Consider the following 21,665-nt stretch of genomic DNA (forward strand, 5'->3'; position numbering starts at 1 on the left):
TATAACATAAGCTTTTGTTTTGTTTTGTGCCACACACCTGGTGACACTCAGGGGTTACTCGTGGCTGTGTACTCAGGAATTACTCCTGACAGTGCTTGGGGACCATATAAGAGACCACAGATAAAACCCCAGATTGGCTGCATGCAAGGGAAGCACCTTGCCTACTGTACTATTGCTCCGGCCCTTATTTAACAGACACTTACATTTACATAATTTTGAGTTTATTCTGATTAGGAACATTATTCTTCTTTTTCATTGATCCTATATTGTTTATTTTTAAAAATTTAATTAATCTTCAAAGTCAAGATTATGCACGATATTCCGTGATCATTAGCACAATAATAGCTGCCACTGTTGACATATTTATGAGTAAGGCACTAAATTGAGACCTTAATTTTCATTATCTCATTATTACTTGTGTCTATTTTTTTATACATGCCTTCCCCAGGGTGGGGATCAATACCTGGGAGTTATTCTCCACGGTCCTCTGCCCAGCACGGTGGGCATTATATTGTAGCCCCACTCTTGTTGTATTGCTCTACCTGAGTGTTCTAGAACCATGTTTCTCAAACTTTGCTGATCATGACTCTCTTCATACCTTGCTTCCATGCTACACTGCCCCACGTTCCTGCAAATTCACCCTCCAGTCTCACGCCCTGCCCTTACCAACCTATTTATGATTTTCACATTATTCCCTTGGAATATCCCAGAAACCCCATTTGAGATATGCTGCCTAGATATGCTACCAAGGTTATAAATAGAACTGGGGGCAGGTGACATACAGTACCAGGGAAAGAATGAGGGTCTCACACTCTATCCCTTTGAATAAAGTCCCTGGCCATGACCCTATTTTGTATGCGTGAAATCTGAGGCTTCTGTGATTTAGCAAGGTTATTCAGTCATCAGGGCAGTGAAAACAAAGCTGCAATTTGAATATGTGTCTTTTGAATTACCAAGCTAGTGCTCAAAATCATTACATCCACTGTCCTCAATCATAGTTCACAATAACATTATAAATCATTGAGTTACTGGGATATCCTTGAATAGTTAGTTTATACCAATTATCTTTATTTTATTTCAATTTTTTTATTTAGGGGCCATATTCAGCTGCGATCAGGGCTTACTCCTGGTTCTATGCTCAGGAATAATTCCTGGTAGGGCTCTCCCAGAAGTTATATGGAGTACTGTAGAGTGAACCCTGGTCAGCCGCATGTTTAATTTAAAATACAAATGAGTAATATTCTTATTTCTTTAAAATAAATATTATAAAAAGGTGACTTAAGTCCCTCTGGAATAAGAAGTAGGGGGAAAGCAGAGAGAATCTTAATAGAAGGCAGAGAGAATCTTACTAGAATCTTAGCATAATCTCATAGTTTTAGATTTGGATCCTTCAACTGAAATCTAAGCCCAGTGGAAATAAAAATTACAGAGAAAAGTACAGAACTGCCTCCCCCCCCCCAAAAGAAATCAGAAACAAAATGACATGCTATTTACTGTCGTAATAGCTGAAAGTTCTATTCCTTAGAAGGTCAGAGAAAAGCAGAGTCTCACAGGTTGTGTGTTATCTTCTCGAGACATGTCAGGCTCACAGAGGAATAGGGTCATTTGTTCTTGAGCTCACAATGAACCTTTCATTTTCTTCTGGTTTTCATTTGATGGTCTTCTTATGGTGTCCTGTTGCAGAACATTCTCCTAGTTTAACTTAGAGTAGGTTTGTTGCCACTTTCATGCCTTCAGGACTCTTAAAATACCTCTGGAGTCAAGAATGGTTTTACTTTGACCAGTTTATAAACTGACTTTGGCAAATTCAGAAAAGTAATTTACTGAATTCCCAAAATGTGATTCTTAGTTGCTTTCCCTATAGCTTTTCTCTTTAGCAAAAATTAGGTTCACTACAATCTTGCAACATGCTGATTATGAGATGATGTCATAAATGAAATTCACATGGATCAATGAGTTTCATTTATATTGAAGAAAAAAATTCTTTGGGTAAGAACTTCAGTCTAATATCAATCAGATAACGAATGCATAAGTGAATTTATTTACTTATTCATATAACCAACATTGAGAGTTTTCTAGGTACCTGCAGTAGTGAAGATGCAAAAAAGTTATTGTTACATTTCAGTGTGGTGGCAAATGGGCATAAAATCACTGAAGATGGGAAGAATTTAGTTGCTATGAGCCACAGTATCAAAAAGGATCAGCCACCCCAGATCCTCAGAGAGAAAAAACAACGCAAAATCTAACCAATTGGAACTAAGTGGTGAGTGAAAATGTTTGATATCCTATGTATTCAATTTATTCAATTTATTTATGCTGATAAAACCCAATGTATAATCTAAATAAATCAGCTCTACAATAAAAATATGTCAAGGAAAAGTAATACAGCATGCTAGGGATCAAATAACTTAGTTTGTAGTAACTTTTCTTCCATTGTGACCTTGGCAATACAACTTGGTGCATCAAAATATGTTGACGGTCATAATTTCCTATGCATACAAGTGTAAGCATTTTAATTTGTATTTAGTACCACTGTATAAGGGAGGAAAAACACATGCACATATACTCACTCATATACATGCACAAACATAAGGAAAAGAATTTACAATGTGATTTAGAAACACAGTTCTCTTATGGTTAAAGAAGATAGTATTTTAACTTGATCCTTCAAAAAATCACATTTTTTGTAAATGAAGAAATGGATAAGAAGAGATTAGACATTGGAAAAGAATCTTCACTATGATAAAATCATAAATAAAGAATGTGTAGGGTCTTGGACATAAGTATGTGAATGTGGCTTCTGTATTTCAAATGTACACTCTGAAACCATCTATGGTCCTTAGGAGAATGCCAGGATTGTATCTGTCCTTTGATGGCAACTGGAAGAAATGAAAGGAACTAGATTCATGAAACAGTGTGGCTACATGAGAACAAAGGTTTGAACTAGGACACTGATGAGAAGAATGTATCAAGAGAGACATGGACATTAGCAGAAACAGGCTATACCTCATGCTCATAAGCAGTGGGCTTAGAACAGTGGATGCACAGTTTTTCTCACTAGAACAGTCCAGTTAAATGTAACAGGGTTTGGAATTTTTTCAGTGGGTTTTGAGTATTTACCACGTAGTACCATGTGAAAAGTTCTGTATGACTTGGTGATCCTATTCTTACATCTACACCTGCACTGTGTGGGCAGCAAAAATGAATGCATTCATCTTGTACATTCTCCTAACAGCACAGCCTGTATCAGGAAAACCTTACATGAGTGCAGTGTGAAGAGTAGAAACCTCTACAAAATATAAATTCATGAATAAAACTGTGCTCAAACTTTTCAGAAAGTTTGGCAATTTGAGATAATAAATAGGATATATTATATAAACAAAGGGATTGCAACTGAGGATCCTCAGTTTTAAGTTTCGGTAATTAAAATGCTCTAGAATAGAAAGAGCTATGCTTGGAATATCACGTTTCACTCAAATGAGAGAACGAATCCGGAGTTCTGACATCCGTCGACGATCAAGGATCAGGGACGCTGTCTCATATGCCAAGGTGTCGAAAATCAGATGGGCTGGTCACGTAATGAGATTTAAAGACGACCGTTGGACTAGAGCTGTTACTGATTGGATTCCACGGGATGTCAAGAGACCGCGTGGCCGCCCACCTACCAGATGGTCAGACTTCTTTGTCAAGATCATGAACGATCGGTTTGAGGCCCTCCATGTTCCCGGAGCGAAGAGATGCCATTGGGCTACACTAGCACGCAACAGGGACAAATGGAGACGTTACTGGCGCCCGCTCGAGCAAATCGACGACTAACGGGAAGTTAAGTGATTAAGTGATTAATTAAAATGCTCTACACACTGAAATGTAACAATAACTTTTTTGCATCTTCACTACTGCAGGTGCCTCTGATTCAATGTGATACATATTTGTCTTTTGTATAATAAGAGTAAAGTACTAGAAAACAACAGGCATGCCAGGCTTCTGGGAAAATGAATGGCAACATGACAACAAGTTGCCAGCTATAAAGGAGAATGTCGAGGAAAGATGTGATTTTTCCCAACTAAAACATTCTTTTCTCATTAGATAATAGTAGTAGCTAATGTGTACTGAGTGCCAACTCTGTGCCAGGGCTTATGAATTAATTTTCTTGATCATGGCAACAAAATTATAAAGCAATTTCCTCCCATCCTCTGTACAAAACACAAGTGAGGAAACCAGATTCACAGCTTAAGTGATTTTCTTAATAACTTAGCTAGTAGGTGTGGAATTGGTATTTGAATCAAGACACTCTTTGGCACCTGCATTTAGGGTTACCACAGCTACTATCAAAGAGCCTTAAATTTCCAAGTAGGTGATAGCTTCCGTCTAAAACAAATTTCTCTAGAGAACGGTTGAGAAAAACAGTAAGAAAAGATTTGTCAGGAGAAACCAGAAGCATATATCAGCCTAAACAACCCTAGAATTTGTGTCCTTTTTAAGATATTCTACTTTCCATCCATTTTAAATGAAGTTTTAAGTAATAGTGTTTTAATCATGGAAATTTTAAATAAACACTTCTAATAATCTTTGTGATATAAGTCCCGAATGGATTGGCTATTGTCAGGTAAGTTTTATGAAGAGATATTTCTGTCAATTGACAACTTTATAGCAACACATTTCCATTACCCTGTTTCCATAATTGATTTTTGCTAATAGGAAATGCATTGTAGGTGTGGTTAGTTCAAATTATTTACTTATTCATTTATTTATTTTTTTGCTTTTTTGGGGTCACACCCGGCAATGCACAGGGTTAACTCCTGGCTCTGCACAAGGAATTACCCCTGGCGGTACTCAGGGAATGATATGGGATGCTGGGAATCGAACCCGGGTCAGCTGCGTGAAGGCAAATGCCCTACCCACTGTGCTATTGTTCCAGTCCCCCAAATTATTTATTCTTACTAAAAGTATCTTTTGAGTATATGACTGTATAACTTTCAAGCTTAAGCCATTTTTATTCAAAAGTCTTACAGCCACCTTGAAAATTGCTGTTATTAACCATTTTATGATGAAAAAACCAAAGCAAAATAAAACACAGAGAGAGTATGTAACTTAACTAATATCCCAACCCACAGCTTTGCAGTCTTTAGAATATAAATGTAGTGATAGCAATGGTTAAATAAACTCTCCAAGTCAAATTTGAAAATTCTAAAATATTTAGGACAAGATTCTAAAGATGAGACTCAATCCTTTGAGTTAAAAAACATAATCCCATTAACTGATATTAGGCGCATTTTCAATAAACAGACCTTTAAAACTACTAATTTCCTTTATCACAACTAGTAATATACAAGAATTCTGTACAAAATGTATTACAAATAACTTTTAAATAGTATTTTTGAACAGTAATGACACTATGAAAATATAAACTTCATTAATTTCCCAATTCTAATTCTTGATAATTGTTACAAGTCAACCTGTGAATTTAACATAGGCACATTATTAACAATAAATATTAGTGTATTTGTACGCATAGAAAATAAAATTCATTGACTGAATTTAACTATAAGGGATTGAATTTGGTTTGCATAAATTGTGTCTATTATTTCAAAAATTTAAGTTAGGCTCACTTATGTATCTGTTAAATATATAATCTTAAAAAGTAACTATGACTTACTGGGACTGCTCGAGCAAATTGATGAACAATGGGAGGTCAGTCAGTGCTACAGTGATACACATACATGACTAGTCATATTTCATATTAAAAGTCACACAATAGTTACTTCTAAAACACTTCTAATTCCCTGTATTTCCAAGCTAATTTTTAAAAGACCACTATAATTTTGCACCTATAAACCTTACACCTACATTAAAGACATTATCTATGAATATGCTATGTAGTAAATATCTTGACCTCAACTTCAGTTCACTATTCCTTTTTCTAATGAAGTGTTTTGTCTAATAAAAATCATAACGTATTTCTACGTTACAAAGGCAAGCTTATACTGAGGATAGAAAGGAATTACCACAATATTTGAAATAAAATGTCAACATTACAATGATCTTATGGACAGCTAGGAATACCTGTGCAAAAAAAAAAAGAATAACTCACTTTAAGGAAGAATCAGAACATTTCTGTATAAAAATTATTTAGAGTCCCAAATCTAAACAGGAATGTTAAAAGAAAAAGAAAAGAAAAAGGAGGGAGTTGATGGTGAAAATGAAAGGGAGAGATATGACGAAGAAGGGAAAAGAAAATGGGGATGGAAGAAAGAAAGGGAGATACTAAAACCTAAAGCTTTGCAGGAATAACACTACCTTAAGGTATTATTTAATACTAAATTTCACTGTCAAGAGAGTTAACAGAGGAAATACAGATTCAGTGCAGGACTTAATACAGAATACAACCTAGAAACTAAACTTGCTCAAATGGAACAGTAAAAATAGGCAATATAATTAAGATTGACAATATTGGTTTTTGTATTATGAATAAAATTCATGTTATAAGAACATGGCAATAGCAATAATTCAATTTGAATACCTTAGAATGTTTATAAGAATAACAGTTTTCAAGCACCACTTCAATTGATTAGGTAACTGGCAATAATGTGGAAGCATGTTAAAAATCTAAAATTTTCTAATGGGTTGCACTTTAAGTTATCTGTAAGATAGGCTCAAATGAATGCATTTCATTGCATTATAAATGCCATTTGTCATCATGCTTGGTGTAAACAATAATGCAGACTTCCCTAATTTTCTATTTGTAGATTTCCTTTAGTGAAAGGCAAGTTGTTAAAAACTAGGTAAACATTGAGTAAGTTGTGTACTCATTACAGAATCTCTCTGTAAGTCCACATTGAGTAAAGAGATTTTATGAAATTTACAGTGGGGAGATCTCTATATATATAATATCTTCTTTAAAAAACAAAACAAAAAACACCAGTTTGTTATTTAAGAAAAAGAGAAGGCAATAATGCCACTTGTTTTTGTAGACTTATCCTAGTACGCACTCATCTGTTCATGCATACTTGTGCTAGTGTCCTAAATTTGGGTTCCAAATGATCCAAAAACTCAAGTCCCTCTTCTTCTTGTCGTTCACTGCAACAACCTACAGAACCTGCGACAGACCCTCCTCCTTCGTAGCTGTACTTGAGCACATAATCTTGAGCAAGCTGATGACTGTCATCCTGATCACAGAACTGCACCTTCTGCCAGGGGGAAAAACACAACATATTTTATTTTTATTATTTTAACACCAAGACTTAGTAACATAAAAGTAATAGCTTTGATTTACCTTTCATTGTTTAATTTTTAATCAGAGTGTGTCCTCTAATGGATTCCTACATATAAAAAATGCACATGATTGGTCTGATCATAAATCACACTATAAATTCATTATACACCATGTTTCCAAAAGTCCCATATGTGGCAGCAAGTATACAAGTAGTCATTACTTAAACTTTCAAAATGATGGCTGAAGTGAAATGAAGCCAAATTAAAGTGGATTCATCTTTCCAAAAAAAGGCACCATGACTATGTGGGCTGGAACTGCCCACACCCACACTGGGTTTCAATATGACAGGATTTGTCATGTAAGAAATATTAACACAAAGAGATATAAAAATAAAAATAAAAATTTGTTTACCATCGTGTTTCAGTAAGAATTAAAAACCACACAAAATATGAGGAAGAGTAAATATCCAATTAGCATCTAAACAGAATGATACCAAAATTAAGGAAGACAATGTTCTAATCAGAATATTAATCATTAATTTGAAATAAATATCAGATCACTGAAGTGCAATCATTTTGAAAGTTGAAATGAAATCAAAACATTTCTAGACAATTTAGGAAACTTACTTCACCAAGACGAGGCTGAGTGAAATTGTGCCACTCGGAGTAATTGTATCTGCAGTTGTCAATCTCCACGTGTCCACCCCTGCAGGAATCCAGGGTGTGCTGCCCCCCTACCCTGCAGGAATCCAGGGTGTGATGATGCCCAGCCCCCTGGCAGGATTCAAGGGTCTGATGTCCTCCTTTCACCATTTCAATGATCTCCTGTCCATTTTTCACTCCTCCTCCCGAGGTGCCACCCATTCCATGAGCTGAACTGCCAGAAGTATGGGTTGTACATGTGAAGCCATTTGCTGAAAACTGAAATGAGAGAGGTGAGTAAGGGAAATACAAAAAGGAAAGCCATCAATACAATAATCAAAGGCCAGTGCCATGCAGATAATGCCAAGAATTTTTGAGGTAGAAGTTAAGTTTTTTCTAAGTAGAAACTAAATCACTCTTAGTAATCCTGCATACCTAACTATGTAACCCCGGTACTTCATGCAGTGCTCAATATTAAGAGACTATCGTAGAAGTCAAATGATTCATATCTTGAGACAAATCAGAAAAGTTAACATTTAATACACATTTCTTCTTTAAAATCTTGGAAAACTAGGCACTGGAAAGAGTGTGGGCCTTTGCCTTGCATGCGCCAACCCAAGTTTGATCCCCAGCACCCCATATGGTCCCTAAAGCCCTGCCAGCAAATGAGTCCTAAATAAATCTGGGTTTGGTTGAAAAACAAAACACAAAAAAAGGAAAACCGTCCAACTTTATTTGTTAAAACTTTCTAGCCCTCTCATACTCTGATATAGGACATTTGTCTCACATTATTTGCTCTGCTTAAAATTTATTTCCTTCACTTGTCTAGAGTGGAAAAAGAAATATCTCAGTAATTTTATAGTGTCTAATCTGGTTTTCTTTCAACTAAATTAAAAATAATTACCTGCTATAAAACATCATTAAAATGTAAATAACTATAAATATATCAAGCAAGGAAAATAAGAGCACCAGAGGTTTGACCACTCATTTTTTAATTTTTTTAAATTTTATTTTAATTTTAATTTTTTTCCTGCCCTTTGGGTCACACCTGGTGACGCTCAAGGGTCACTCCTGGTTCTGCACCCAGGAATTACCCCTGGTGGTGCTCAGGAAACCATATGGGATTCTGGGAATAGAACCCGGGTCTGCCATATGCAAGGCAAATGCCCCATCTGCTGTCCCCACCCACTGTGTTATCACTCCAGCCAATTTTATATTTTAAATAAACCTTGTTTCATTTTTATTAATACCTCCCTAAATTCCAACATCTTGCTATATTCTAAATCATCACTGCCTAATCACTGATTATGATTATGCTTCTTGGAAGGCAGTTATTCTCACCACTATGCCGTCAAGGCCGCTTGATCATGCTTCTTAGAAGAATTTAGTTCTTCCTCATGAAAGAAGCTATACACTAGACTAGAGAACTCAAAGTTAGAGTAACACCTTCACTTGTTATTGTAGTTTCATACATTTGACCTCAAGCTTCTGCCTACTCTATATATGAACCAGAAAGTCTCCATTAAAGTTTTTCCCACACTCATCAAAGCTTGCAGTCATTTTATTACCGCTGCCAGGGGAAAAAAAAATAATTATGTTGATGATCTATGAGTAATTAAATGGAACATTTTTATAGCACAAACAGCACTTTTAGCATATAAAAAAGAGAAGACCTTAAGTTGAAACCATGAAACATTTGAAGTATTAAATAATAATAATAACCAGGACTTTAACCATTATGTGACACTAGATGACTAAATTAAAATGCCATACATATATCAAAATGCAAGCCAATGGCATTTTGTGTGTTCCATGGGATTGATGACATCTTACAAGTCTAAGTTAAGTGGTATCAGAAATATCTCCGAAGAAAACTTAGAGTTGGCCAGACCAAGTTGCCCTTTCTTCTTTTGAAATAAGATAGTACTTACCACTTTGTCATCACCAGGAGCTTCAGTATTAGAAACAATGAGGTTCTGCTGGGCTACGTCATCTGGAAATACTTTTGGCTTTTCAGCTGTCCGAGTAGCGCCACAGACTAAGGTAAATAGGATACCTGGAGTGGAAGAGCAATGAGCTTGCTTTATCATAAAATAAGGAGAAGTTATGAGTTTAGGATAACTAACACTAAGACAGTTTTCGACACACACACACACACACACACACACACACAGTGGCCTGTATCAAAACAATATACAAAAGAACTGGATCTGCCGCAAAGACTGGTTCAATACTGGATTTCCACACTGAACTTCACACCCATGATGAAATACTAAAGCTAGAAAGAGATCCACTTCCAGTACATAATTAAATGTGTTGAAAAGAATATGGAAAAGGAAGAAAACCCTCTCTTATAATTAGTGGTTTTTACGGGCATACAATTGTTCCATTATCATTTCTTTGAATAACTGCTATTAACATGTCACATGTAATACATAGGGAAGATACTCTCACTATACACTGAATGACTGGGATCATGCTATGAACACTGTTAGTGTTCACCCATAAAAACAAAACTCAAAAGTATTCTCTGAAAAATAATTTCCAGTCAAGGGATTGTGTATTGATTTACTTGGTTTTCAAGCCACACCTAGCAGTGCTCAGGGCTTGCTCCTGGCCTTGCATTCATGGATTACTCCTGGCAGACTTGATAGATCTTACGCAGCACTGGGATAGAATATGGGTTGGCTGCATGCAAGGCAAGCACGATAGTTTCTATGCTATACTATCTCTTCAGTCCCGAGTAACTCTGGATTAAAAATAAAAACAAAACTTAAAACAAGGCACAAGAGAGATTGTACAGGAGGCTTGCCTTGTGTTCTGCTGTACTAGGTTTCATCACTGGCACCATATGTGGTTCCCCTGAGCACAAAGCTAAGAATAAATCCTGAGCATCACCCAGTATGATCCAAACTCCAAAATAAATAAATAAACAAACCCAATTATCTGGGCATGAGTCATACACTGACATTTGGTTAGAAACCTTCTCAAATTGATTCTAATGTACTGTCATAATGGATGGCTAAGATATGTAGATAGGAGAGACAGATAAATTGGTAAAATTCAAATTTAGTATCCAGTAAATATTACTGGTGATTGTCAATAATTCGGATATTTTATCATTGTATGTATAGAAGATTATCTGTTGAATGAAGTAAAAATATCATGTTTCAGTGACTAAAATAAATTGAACTAAATCTAACTTAATCACAATTTAGAATTATGTTTCTCCATACTTACTCCTGTTTATATGAACCCTGAAGAAGTTCGCTAAAAGGGAGATGTCACAAGAATGCTTAAATTTGGAGGCCAGAGTGACAGTATGGGGGGCAGGGCACTTAAACTGCACACGGCTTACAGGACTCAATGCCAGGCACCCTGTAAGGTCCCCAGAGCTTCCCCAGGAGTGATTCCTGAGCACAGTTCCAGGAGTAAGCCCTGAGCATCACTGGATGCAACCCCACTTCAAAAAAAAAAAAGCTTTAATTCTGAATTACCACATGAATGTCAACTTTGTCTTCCTTTGCATAAATATAAAATGGTTGTAATATTTAAAAATCTGTAGGTATATATAAATGAATAGTTATTATTGACAATACTGAATCTACTAATGTTAACTCTAAAGTTAGTCTAAAGGCTATTGCTGACATCTGTGATAGGACTTACAAAATAGCAACGCTATGCCCAACAGTATTGCAAGGATGGCCCACTTTCCAAGTCGTATTTCTCCACTGCCTGTCCTTGCATCTGAGCGAATAGTGCAGTCATTTTCGGTCACACAGTCACACAATAACACGTTTACTGCAGTCACCCGTGACTGGCCATGTCTATCTGTTACTCTGATAGGTACTCGATATGATCCAAATGGGGCATCTCTTCTTTCTAAGGAAAGGCGTGCTGCTGTATCTGGAAAAATAATAAAAAGTGAAGCCAAGCATTAAAAAATGTCATTGATTTCTCCTGAGATACATAACTACTGATAGGGTAGTCAACAGGTTCTATTATGAATTAATGTTCTTTTTTCTTTTTTTTCTTTTTGGGTCACACCCAGCATTGCACAGGGGTTACTCCTGGCCCATGCACTCAGGAATTACTCCTGACAGTGCTCAGGGGACCATATGGGATGCTGGGAATCAAACTCAGGTCGAGAACATGCAAGGCAAACGCCAACCTGCTGTGCTATCACCCTAGCCCCTGAATTAATATTCTTGATGCTACAAGACTGGAAAGGTGAATGGATTGAACAGTTCTGATCCTCAGCAACAACAAAAAACCTTTCAGCTCTTGTAATTATCAGCGTTCAAACAAATTTTTGCTCTCAAACTGAAAGACTTGTTAAGAGATTGATTTTGAACACAACTTTAGAATATGTGGGGAAGGGGTTGGACCACATCTGCTACTGCTCCGGATTTACACCAACCTATGTGCTCAGGGAGCATTCCTGGCAGGGCTTGGGGAACATATAAGGTGCTGAGATTTTGAGCCCACGTAGGCTACATGTGAGGCAAGCACCCTGCCCACTGCACTATATCTATGGCCCCACAACTTCTGAATTTTAATAGAACTATTCAGTGTAATATTTTCTTTCATACATCATTTATCTTCAATAATATCACTGAACTTCTAGATACTTCCCCTTACTTTATTTTCATATAGTGAGCCAAACACACTTAAACTTTTTATCAGAGACAATTGTGACCATTTAAACCATTATGGCTTAAAATACATTGGCGGTGCCAGAGTGATAGCACAGTGGAAAGGGAATTTGCCTTGTAACAGCCAACCTGGGTTCGATCCCCGACATCCCATGTGGTTCCCTGAGCATCATCAGGAGTGATTCCTGAGTGCAGAGCCAGGAGTAACTCCTGAGCATCACCAAGTGTGCCTGATGGAATTGGATATGACTCAGGGGCACTGTTGTAGGAGTAACTCAATAAACCTAAGTTCCCTGCAGGAAAAGAAAGGACAAGCTTGTGTTATCAAACTGTGAGCCATGAGCAAGACAAATGCACTACCCATTGTACAATCAGTCCGGCCCATAGGGTTTGTTATTAAGTTTATATTTCCCAGCTTTTTTTGCTTAACAGACTCATCAAACTTCAAAATAATAAAAGTTTGATCCAAAATATACTTAATCACCTTATTTGCTAAATATAAATACTTCTTAAAAAATTACCACAACCTTCAATACTATTTGAAAAGAAAGACACAAAACACCAAATAAGCAGAAAGAACAAAATCTGAAAATAAGATTAGTTCTTCCCAAGAAAAAAAAAAGTTTATAAACTACATACACAAATCCCAGAATGTTGTTGTTAAATGAGACTCAAAATACAGTCAGTTCACAGAGCAGAATTTGGAAAGTAGAAGCTTATGTGCTACCACAACTTCTGTAGTGTCCTAATTTTTTGCCCCCATCCTAGTTTCCCTTTCCTTTCTCTCCCAACTTTTGTTTTTCAACTTGTCAGAGTTGGAAATGAAGAATATTTCCAACCAATGAAGATGAAGAATATCCAGGGGCATTTTAAAGGCAAAACACAATGTCTGAGTCATGTCACAGAGCATACAGAGACTAGGACCCTGAGATCTAATATCCCTGAGTTTTGCAGTCAGTAGATTGCAGATGTGCTGAATAGTTAAGACTCCATTTTCCTTCCCTTTTGTTATTCGTTATCAACCTTTGGTGCTTCTCAGGGTAAAATCAGAAAATCAGTGCAGGACTCAGAATGCAGAGAATTTCAAGAGAACAATGGACAAGAAATGGTCAGAAGCCAGTGCAGGCACAAAGGGAAGGGATGGAAAGGAGACTCAGATTCTGAGGCAATCAAGGTCTTTTGTCCACTAGTGTGGAAAGGTAACAGTGATTATGCCTTAGGACCAAAGGTCATCTCCTGATTCACTGGCTAAACCAGGGGAGCACGGAGACCTTGTGGGGTCACTCTGAAGGGAGGTTAGCTTGAACCTCTACAGGGTTCCTGGGCTGTTCTTTGGCCTGGGTTGCAGCTATCCTATTTTTGCCTAGACAAATCTCTCACAGAGCAGAATTTGGAAAGTAGAACCCTAATGTGCTACCACAACTACTCATGCCAAACAAAGCCCTTAAACGTTCTGCCTGAGAAAGTCTACTTCCAGATAAACTGAAGGAAGAACTGTGTTACTGGGGATCTAAAATACTACTAATACATGAAACACTGATGTAGTAGGAGGTATCTAATGAAGGAAATGGATTAGACCTGATCCACCCTGTTTCCATGACTCTGTCTGTCTCTGTCTGTCTCTGTCTCTCCCTCACTCACTTGCTCACACTCACACACATTCCATACACCTTAACCACACCCCTGTGTGGGTAATGGAGCAAGAATGTAAGCAACACAGCTTTGATTCTAAATAAGTACTAGAGATGTCCATTTCTGCTACAACAAAAATGAAGAAAGCGGTTTTCTTTCATTGACAGTTCCAACACAGTACCTATAATCAGAGAAAAAGAAGTATTTAGCCATTCCAATACTGAAGAGAACAAAGAAACAATAAGAAATACATACCATTAATTCTTGTCAGTCTCCACATTCTTGCTGTTTCAGTATTAGAAATACCCTCCAAGCTAAAATCAAAGGGTGGACCATTTGAGATATCATCTGGATCGACAGCTACAATCTCTGCACTTGACATCACAGGTTTGCAGATTATCACCGTCTGTTTAGGTATGAATGGGCCATTATCATTCACATCTTCAAGTATAATTCCCAATGTCCCAGTACATGACCGTCCATCTAGGAAAATCAGATTTAAAAGTACAATTTTTTTTAGGTTTTGCATTTCCACTGGGAAATTATACAAGAACATATTAGAACATCTCTTAGATATATATACAAACACTTATGAACAGTACCTACAACAGTCACAATCTATACATCCTAAGGAAATGTTAAAAGAAAATTATCAGCACTTTCAAGTGTACAGAATACAACTGCTTTTTAGATTCATCATTCACTACAAAATAGCTGCAATGGACATGAGAACTTTTTCAAAGTTGAGTTCTGACTGTTTTTTAAAGGAAAATAAAAAACAGAGGTGCTTCCCCCTTCTGGAAGGTGACCCTTATCTAGGTCTGTGTACACTCAGCACTCTCCTCCTGAATCTATCTCCTTCCTCACAGTCTAAAGAAAATTGTTTTACTTATTAAAAAAAGAGAGGAAGTAAGGGAGGGAGGGAGCAGGGAGGGAGGGAGGGAGGGAGGGAGGAAGGAAGGAAGGAAGGAAGGAAGGAAGGAAGGAAGGAAGGAAGGAAGGAAAGAAGGAGATAAGGAAGGAGGAGGCAAAGACATTCCTATTACAATTAGAAGCACAAGGAAATTCATGGAAATGAGAAATCACAATGCAATTGCTCTACCTCAACTACACTGAAGGAGAAGGCAGGCTGAAGGAAGCTGCCTCTGGAAAGAAGTATCAGGGTTCCTAAGAGCCACACTAGGGAGGTGAGATATTAACATACAGAGAGGAAACACTTAAGGCTTTAGATAGAAAACCCGATGTATTTGGAAGACTAGATCAGAATAGTACATAAAAGTGTACAAAGGGCAAAGAAACCAAGAAAGGGAAACATGCAAAAGTGGATAGTCTACATAATTTATCTCTATAAGTATGCAATAAATAGTAAATACTTTTCCAAAGTATTATACTAGAAAATATGGGATCCACAGATGAAGCAGTCATAGGTAAAGGCACTACTTGATATACGGCTGTGGAGATTCAAAGCTGAACAGACACCCAGAAGTGCTATCTCAAATCCATTTACTGTTTCTGCTTATTAGAAAAAATGGTTAGGCTGGAGAGATGGTCCAGCAGGTAAGATCATTGCTCTGCATGTGGCTGACTGGGTTTGACGCTGGGCACTGCTAATAGTCCCCCAAACTCTGTCAGAAGTGATTCCTGAGTGCAGAGCCAGGAGTAAACCCTGAGCACAGCCAGGACAGTCCACAAAACAAACAACAACATTTTTTTAAAGGAGACTTGGAAAGGAATGAGAATTTTTTTTTAAAAAAAATACATAAATGTGCAAGTCTCTAGCTGGGGCTATGCCTTACAGGAAGCCTCTGACCTAGGGAAAACAGAGGAAAGTCCTGCACTCACACTCTTCACCAATACAAAAGGATTTTTAAAATTTCTACTATGATCACTGGTCAGGAGTCAAAGCCCTAAAATTAAGAACTAATTCTAAAAATTGGGCTACAGAATAGTATGGAGAGGTAACTATAAAACTGTTGGTTAAATTGGGGTCAAGGGATAGAAAGGAAAAATACAAAATCAGAAAATAAATAAACTACTATGTATTTAATATGAGACTGAATGTTTAAATTCTGAAATGAGAAAGACTGATGATAAGAAGTAGATAAAAATAGTAATGACCAATCAGAAGACTAACTCACCATCTGTATGCATGTGTCTCACCAACTGAATATGGTTAACTGCCTTCTCATTAAAAGTGACCTAAACAGTGTTAACTCACCAACTACCATGCTAAATGGTTAAAATTCCCTTTCATTAACATCTAGAATTGTGTAGTAAACTCCTTTTCTTTGCCCTTTACGATCAATACTAGTATGAAGCCAAATACCCCAACCAAAAACCTTAATCATCTAACAGCTCTGTTTTCCAACAATTGATGAAAAAAACTTGTTTCCTTTATTCACTGGAGAATACACTGTCACTGTCACTGTCCTCCTGTTTGTTCATCAAGTTGCTCCAGTGGACCCAGTAACATTGTGAGACTTGTTACTGTGTTTGGCATATCTAATACATCACGGGTACCTTGCCAGGCTTTGCCGCGCCGGCGAGATACTCTTGGCAGCTTGCCAGGCTTTCTGAGAGGGGCGGACAATTTGAACTCGGGTCAGCTGCATGCAAGGCAAACGCCCTACCTGCTGTGCTATCGCTGGAGCCCATATATACACAAGAGTTTGGATTTAGAAGGCTCTGCAGATGTGCCTCTGTGGTAGAGCGCTTGCCCTGTGGGTTTGAGGCTATAAGTGTGATCCCATATGGTTCAGTGAGATCGTGGTGGGGCTGCTGCTGTGATTCCCAGCTCCACAGAACATGTGAAGTCCCTGGTTCTCACCACAAGCACAACACTGCAAGCAATAGTTTGACCGCTGGATATGCAACAATGACAAAAACAAAGAGGCAAAAAAGAAAAACAAAATTGACCTTGATGCCATGGGACTGGAGCAATAGCACAATAGGTAGGGTGTTTTCCTTGCACGCGGTTGATCTGGGTTCGATTCCCAGCATCCCATATGGTCCCCTGAGCACCGCCAGGAGTAATTCCTGAGTGCATGAGTCAGGAGTAACCCCTGTGCATTGCTGGGTGTGACCCAAAAAGAAGGAAAAAAAAAGAAAAGAGGAAAAGAAATGGCCATGCTTCTTAACATAGGTAAGGGAAATTAGAAAACTCAGAAAACAGATAGAAGAATGCGTGACAAATATAACCATGAGAGATAAAGAAGCGAGCACTTCAAAAAGAGCAAGTAAGTGTTGTAGCAAAGTGGAGAGTGAGAAGCCAGCGTGAGGCCCATGGTCTATGTTCAAGAGGAGAGAGAATTTCCACTAGGAAGCAGTAGGGAGGTCCCAGAGGAAAGTAGTACAGATTTCAGAAAAAGCAAAGGCAGAAACAAACGAAAATCCTGTGGAATGATGTGTTTATGAAATTAAAGAAACAGAATTACTTATCTGAAAAAGAAGTGAATGGGAAAGTCCCATTGCACATATTTTCTAACCCAGTAGTTCCCAAATTTATTTGGCCTACTGTTCCCTTTACTGGAAAAAAAAAAATCATCCAATGCCCCCTGGAAATCTACCTTCTTTGAGGAACCAAACAGAAAACAACCAATGCAACCTTCTTCCCTCCCTTCAGGGCAAGCTGTTACCCTCCACTGGTCCAGGGCCCCAGTGGGGGGCATCAGCCACCTTCACAAACACCTCTAGAGCACAATGATGATTAACAATGAAACTTCATAAAATATCTAATCTCTTGATTATTTTATTCACTGCCACAGAGAAGGTGTGATATAAAATTATAACCCAAGTCATCTAATTTCAGACAATAATTTTTCATTTTTGTCTCAAGAAATTGCCAAGTGTTATTAAATATTTGAAACTTCTGTACTTTTCTCATTAGTTTCCTTCTTTAATTTTCTTTGACCTAATACAATTGTCTTTGATGAAGGCCATGAGAAGCTGAGGATTTAAAGGGCAGTCTTTAACTGGATGTGAAGTATCCTTCTAAAATCGCTTGTAAATTCTATTTATTATAAGTAGCATATTTATTTTTCTGTGATACAAAGTTTAAATATATGTTATGATAAAATTATATCTTAGGCACTAAATTATTTTCATGCACAAATTATTTTGATATCCTGATCAAGGATACTGCATATAAATAAAATATTTAATCATAAATATGGGGCTGGAGCGATAGCACAGCAGGTAGGGCGTTCGCTTTGCACGCAGCCAACATGGCTGACCCGAATTCAATTCCCCCACATCCCCTCAGAGAGCCCGGCAAGCTACTGAGAGTATCTCGCCCACAGGGCAAAGCCTGGCAAGCTCCCCATGACGCATTCTATATTCCAAACACAGTAACAAGTTTCACAATGTTACTGGGTCCGCTCGAGCAAATCGATGAACAACGGGAGGATAGTGATAGTCATAGTGAATCATAAATATAATGCATTTTTATACAACATCCTTAATGAGAATTACAAACCCCAAATATATTGTCAGTTTCCTAAAAAAAGAAAATACTGTTTTCTAGTTCTATTTTTCTATAATTAAACTATCTTAGAATTAAACTATCTATGACACTATTAAAAAGTAGATATCATTTTAAAAATTATAGTTAAACACTAATAAAACTTAGTTTTCTTGTACGTCATGTGAGGAGATATGCAAGTTGAGAACGTATGTAGCTGACAAAACTGTACACTGTTCATTTACAAAGAGAATATGCACGTAGTCCAGAATTATTTAGCAACTTGGAAACAAAGTTCTTACCTTTATCTGATGCCAGGATTGTAATATTATATATACCATTTCTTATATTCTCAGCCTCCCTATCCAGAGTTCTGAAAACTGTAATTAATCCTGAATTTTCTTCCACAGTGACCCACCCTTTAGGATCAGTTAATTTCTTATACCTATTAATGATAGCGAAACAGATCATAAGCCAAATTAAAATACTGGCATCAAAAGCAAAACAAGTAATACATTTTTAGAATAGTAAATTTGGAAAAATATAAAATACCTTATGTCATTGCTACTTTTTGTTTCTGGATCATATGCTCTATATCCATTGCTTCTTGTTCCTGCTGGGGAATTTTCTTTGATTCGAGTGGTTTGCAGGGGGGGAACGCACTCAGGACCCTCATCCTGGTCTCTAACATTAATGGTAACCGTTGCTGTATTCATGGGTGGTCTCGATCCAGTCTCTTTCGAATATGGAGCTTCATTAACTACACCAATTTGCAGGCTCACCTGCTGTCTCTCTTCATAATTCAGTGGCTATAAAAACAAATGTGTTAAAATCAGATCAAGACTTTTAATAATCAGACAAGTCCACTAATAAGTAGTGCTAGTTAAATTTCATTATATCTAAGTGTTGTGTTGTGAGCAGTCATGAGAATAATAACTATATTTCCCAAATGTGATAATGGGCTGGGGGCTGGAGTGATAGCACAGCGTGTAGGGCATTTGCCTTGCAGCTGGCCGACCTGGATTCGATTCCCAGCATCCCATATGGTCCCCTGAGCACCGCCAGAAGTAATTTCTGAATGCATGAACCAGGAGTAACCCCTGTATACCGCTGGGTGTGACCCAAAAAGCAAAATAAAAACAAAAAAAAAGTGATAATGGGAGGAGGGAAATTCTTCAATTACTACATATTTGGATGGAGTCAGTAAATAAAAAATGAGAAACAGAAACCAACTGTTCCTTAAAAAACAATATCACAGGGTTTTTTTTTTTCCTGCCAATTACAGCCATACCTATCTGTGCTCAGGGCTTACTCCTGCTCTGTGCTCAGGAATTACTCCTGGCAGAGCTGGCAGTGGGGGTGGAGACTATATGCAGTGCCAGGGATCAAACCCAGGTCAGCTGTGTGGAAGTGTCTAATCCCTGCCATACTGTCTCTCTGGCCACTGTCAAAATTTAATGACAATTTCAGGAAGTGTTTAATAAGACTGCTGGGAGGGTAACACTTAGGACACTACTTTAGGGATTTCACACCCCAACCAGCAATTACTATCCATTCCTTTGACTTAAGGACAGTTTGTCTGACCCTCCTGAGATGAACTGTACCTGGTATAAAGCCTGAGTTAAGTTTTACAACATGTTTTAAAAGGACCGGGGGCTGGAGCGATAGTACAGCAGGTAAGGCATTTGCCTTGCACGCATCCAACCCGGGTTCGATTCCCAGCATCCCATATGGTCCCCTGAGCACTACCAGGAGTAATTCCTGAGTATATGAGGCAGGAGTAACCCCTGTGTAACGCCAGATGTGACCCAAAAAGAAAAATAAATAAATAAATAAAGGGGGAGTGAATATAGAACTTGCAGATATTACACTTGTCTTTTTAAGCTCTTCTAACTCATGTATTTTCTAATATAATAATGTAATATAAGCAAGTGTTATGAAAGGGTTTTATTTTGTTTTTGCCTGATTATAGTTGTAAATGGAGCTGGTGTCATTTACTAAAAGAAATTTTATCAGGTTTTGGATGTGAGTAATAAATTTCCTTCTTAGAACATAACAAGTTTTAGAGTACGAGTTGAAAAAGAAAGAGACAAAAATCTAGCTATTTTGGTGGAAAAAAAATTCACAAAAACTGCAGTTAATTTTCAACAACATAGGAATAAAAAAGTTATCATTTTTGATCCTGTTCTTTGTGACTATGTACAAAAGGGAAAGTCTATAGAGACACAACAGAATCATATTCCAGTGTAAGAGAGAGCAGATGTAAACTTATGTCTTTATTTACAACAAAACTTCTCAGATAACTCAGATAACTGTGGGATAACTGGCTCCTGAAATAGGAGCAATTCTGAGATTTTACTGAATGTAACAGATACATATTTTTTTGTGTGTGCATATATATCACTGTCGTCCTGTTGTTCATTGATTTTCTTGAGCAGGCACCAGTAACATCTCCATTCCCCCTAGCCCTGAGATTTTAGCAAGTGCCACATTGGAGGCTCTATCAGGGTCAGGGAATGAGACCCATCATTGTTACTGAGTTTTGGCATATTGAATACGCTTGCCGTGCAGACAGGATACTCTCGGAAGCTTCTCGAGTTCTCCAAGAAGGAGAACCAGCTTCTCCTAGATATATATGTCTCTCTCTATATATACACATATGTATGTATATATATGTTGATATATATGAATAGCTGGAAATTCCCATTCTCTGCCAGAAATCTAAGGATATAATGGGTACTGATAAACATATGTATAAACTGTCTCCCTCTGAGTCTAACTAAGAATAACTCATCCTTCAGCAAATTCAATAATCAAGCAGTGGCTTTGACTCAACTATAGAACTTTGGCACCAAAGTTGTGTTAGTTTTGATATGGCAATTCTAAAGTGGATGCTATACATATTACTGAGCACAAATATAATATTTTAAGTTTTCGATTAATAAATGACTACCCCAAATACATTATATCATCATTTACATAAAACAGAATTTACATTTACCTATGTATTTTACTGAGCTATATATATTTATATATACCTATATTTTCTAGAATTTCTTTCTTTT

General features: G+C 37.3%; 1 protein-coding gene across 3 annotated transcripts in view; it reads right to left on the reverse strand.

Moving 5' to 3' along the window:
* Positions 1-754: 754 nt before the first annotated feature.
* Positions 755-21,665, reverse strand: part of DSC2 (desmocollin 2) — a 41,409-nt gene continuing 20,498 nt past the window's right edge. The window contains exons 10-17 of one of the 3 annotated variants that reach the window (XM_056138200.1): positions 19,153-19,409; positions 18,903-19,045; positions 14,397-14,624; positions 11,521-11,760; positions 9,786-9,910; positions 7,840-8,133; positions 7,274-7,319; positions 7,054-7,187 (exon numbers count right to left, since the gene is read on the reverse strand). In XM_056138200.1, the coding sequence (XP_055994175.1) occupies positions 7,284-7,319; positions 7,840-8,133; positions 9,786-9,910; positions 11,521-11,760; positions 14,397-14,624; positions 18,903-19,045; positions 19,153-19,409 (1,323 nt within the window). In that variant the 3' untranslated portion in view covers positions 7,054-7,187; positions 7,274-7,283. Of the gene's footprint in view, positions 7,188-7,273; positions 7,320-7,839; positions 8,134-9,785; positions 9,911-11,520; positions 11,761-14,396; positions 14,625-18,902; positions 19,046-19,152; positions 19,410-21,665 lie in introns of all 3 variants that reach the window. The other 2 variants (XM_056138198.1, XM_056138201.1) reach the window with 2 other exon arrangements.

The sequence above is a fragment of the Sorex fumeus genome, unplaced genomic scaffold (genome assembly GCF_029834395.1).
Source record: "Sorex fumeus unplaced genomic scaffold, SorFum_2.1 ptg000128l, whole genome shotgun sequence".
Taxonomy (NCBI): domain Eukaryota; kingdom Metazoa; phylum Chordata; class Mammalia; order Eulipotyphla; family Soricidae; genus Sorex; species Sorex fumeus.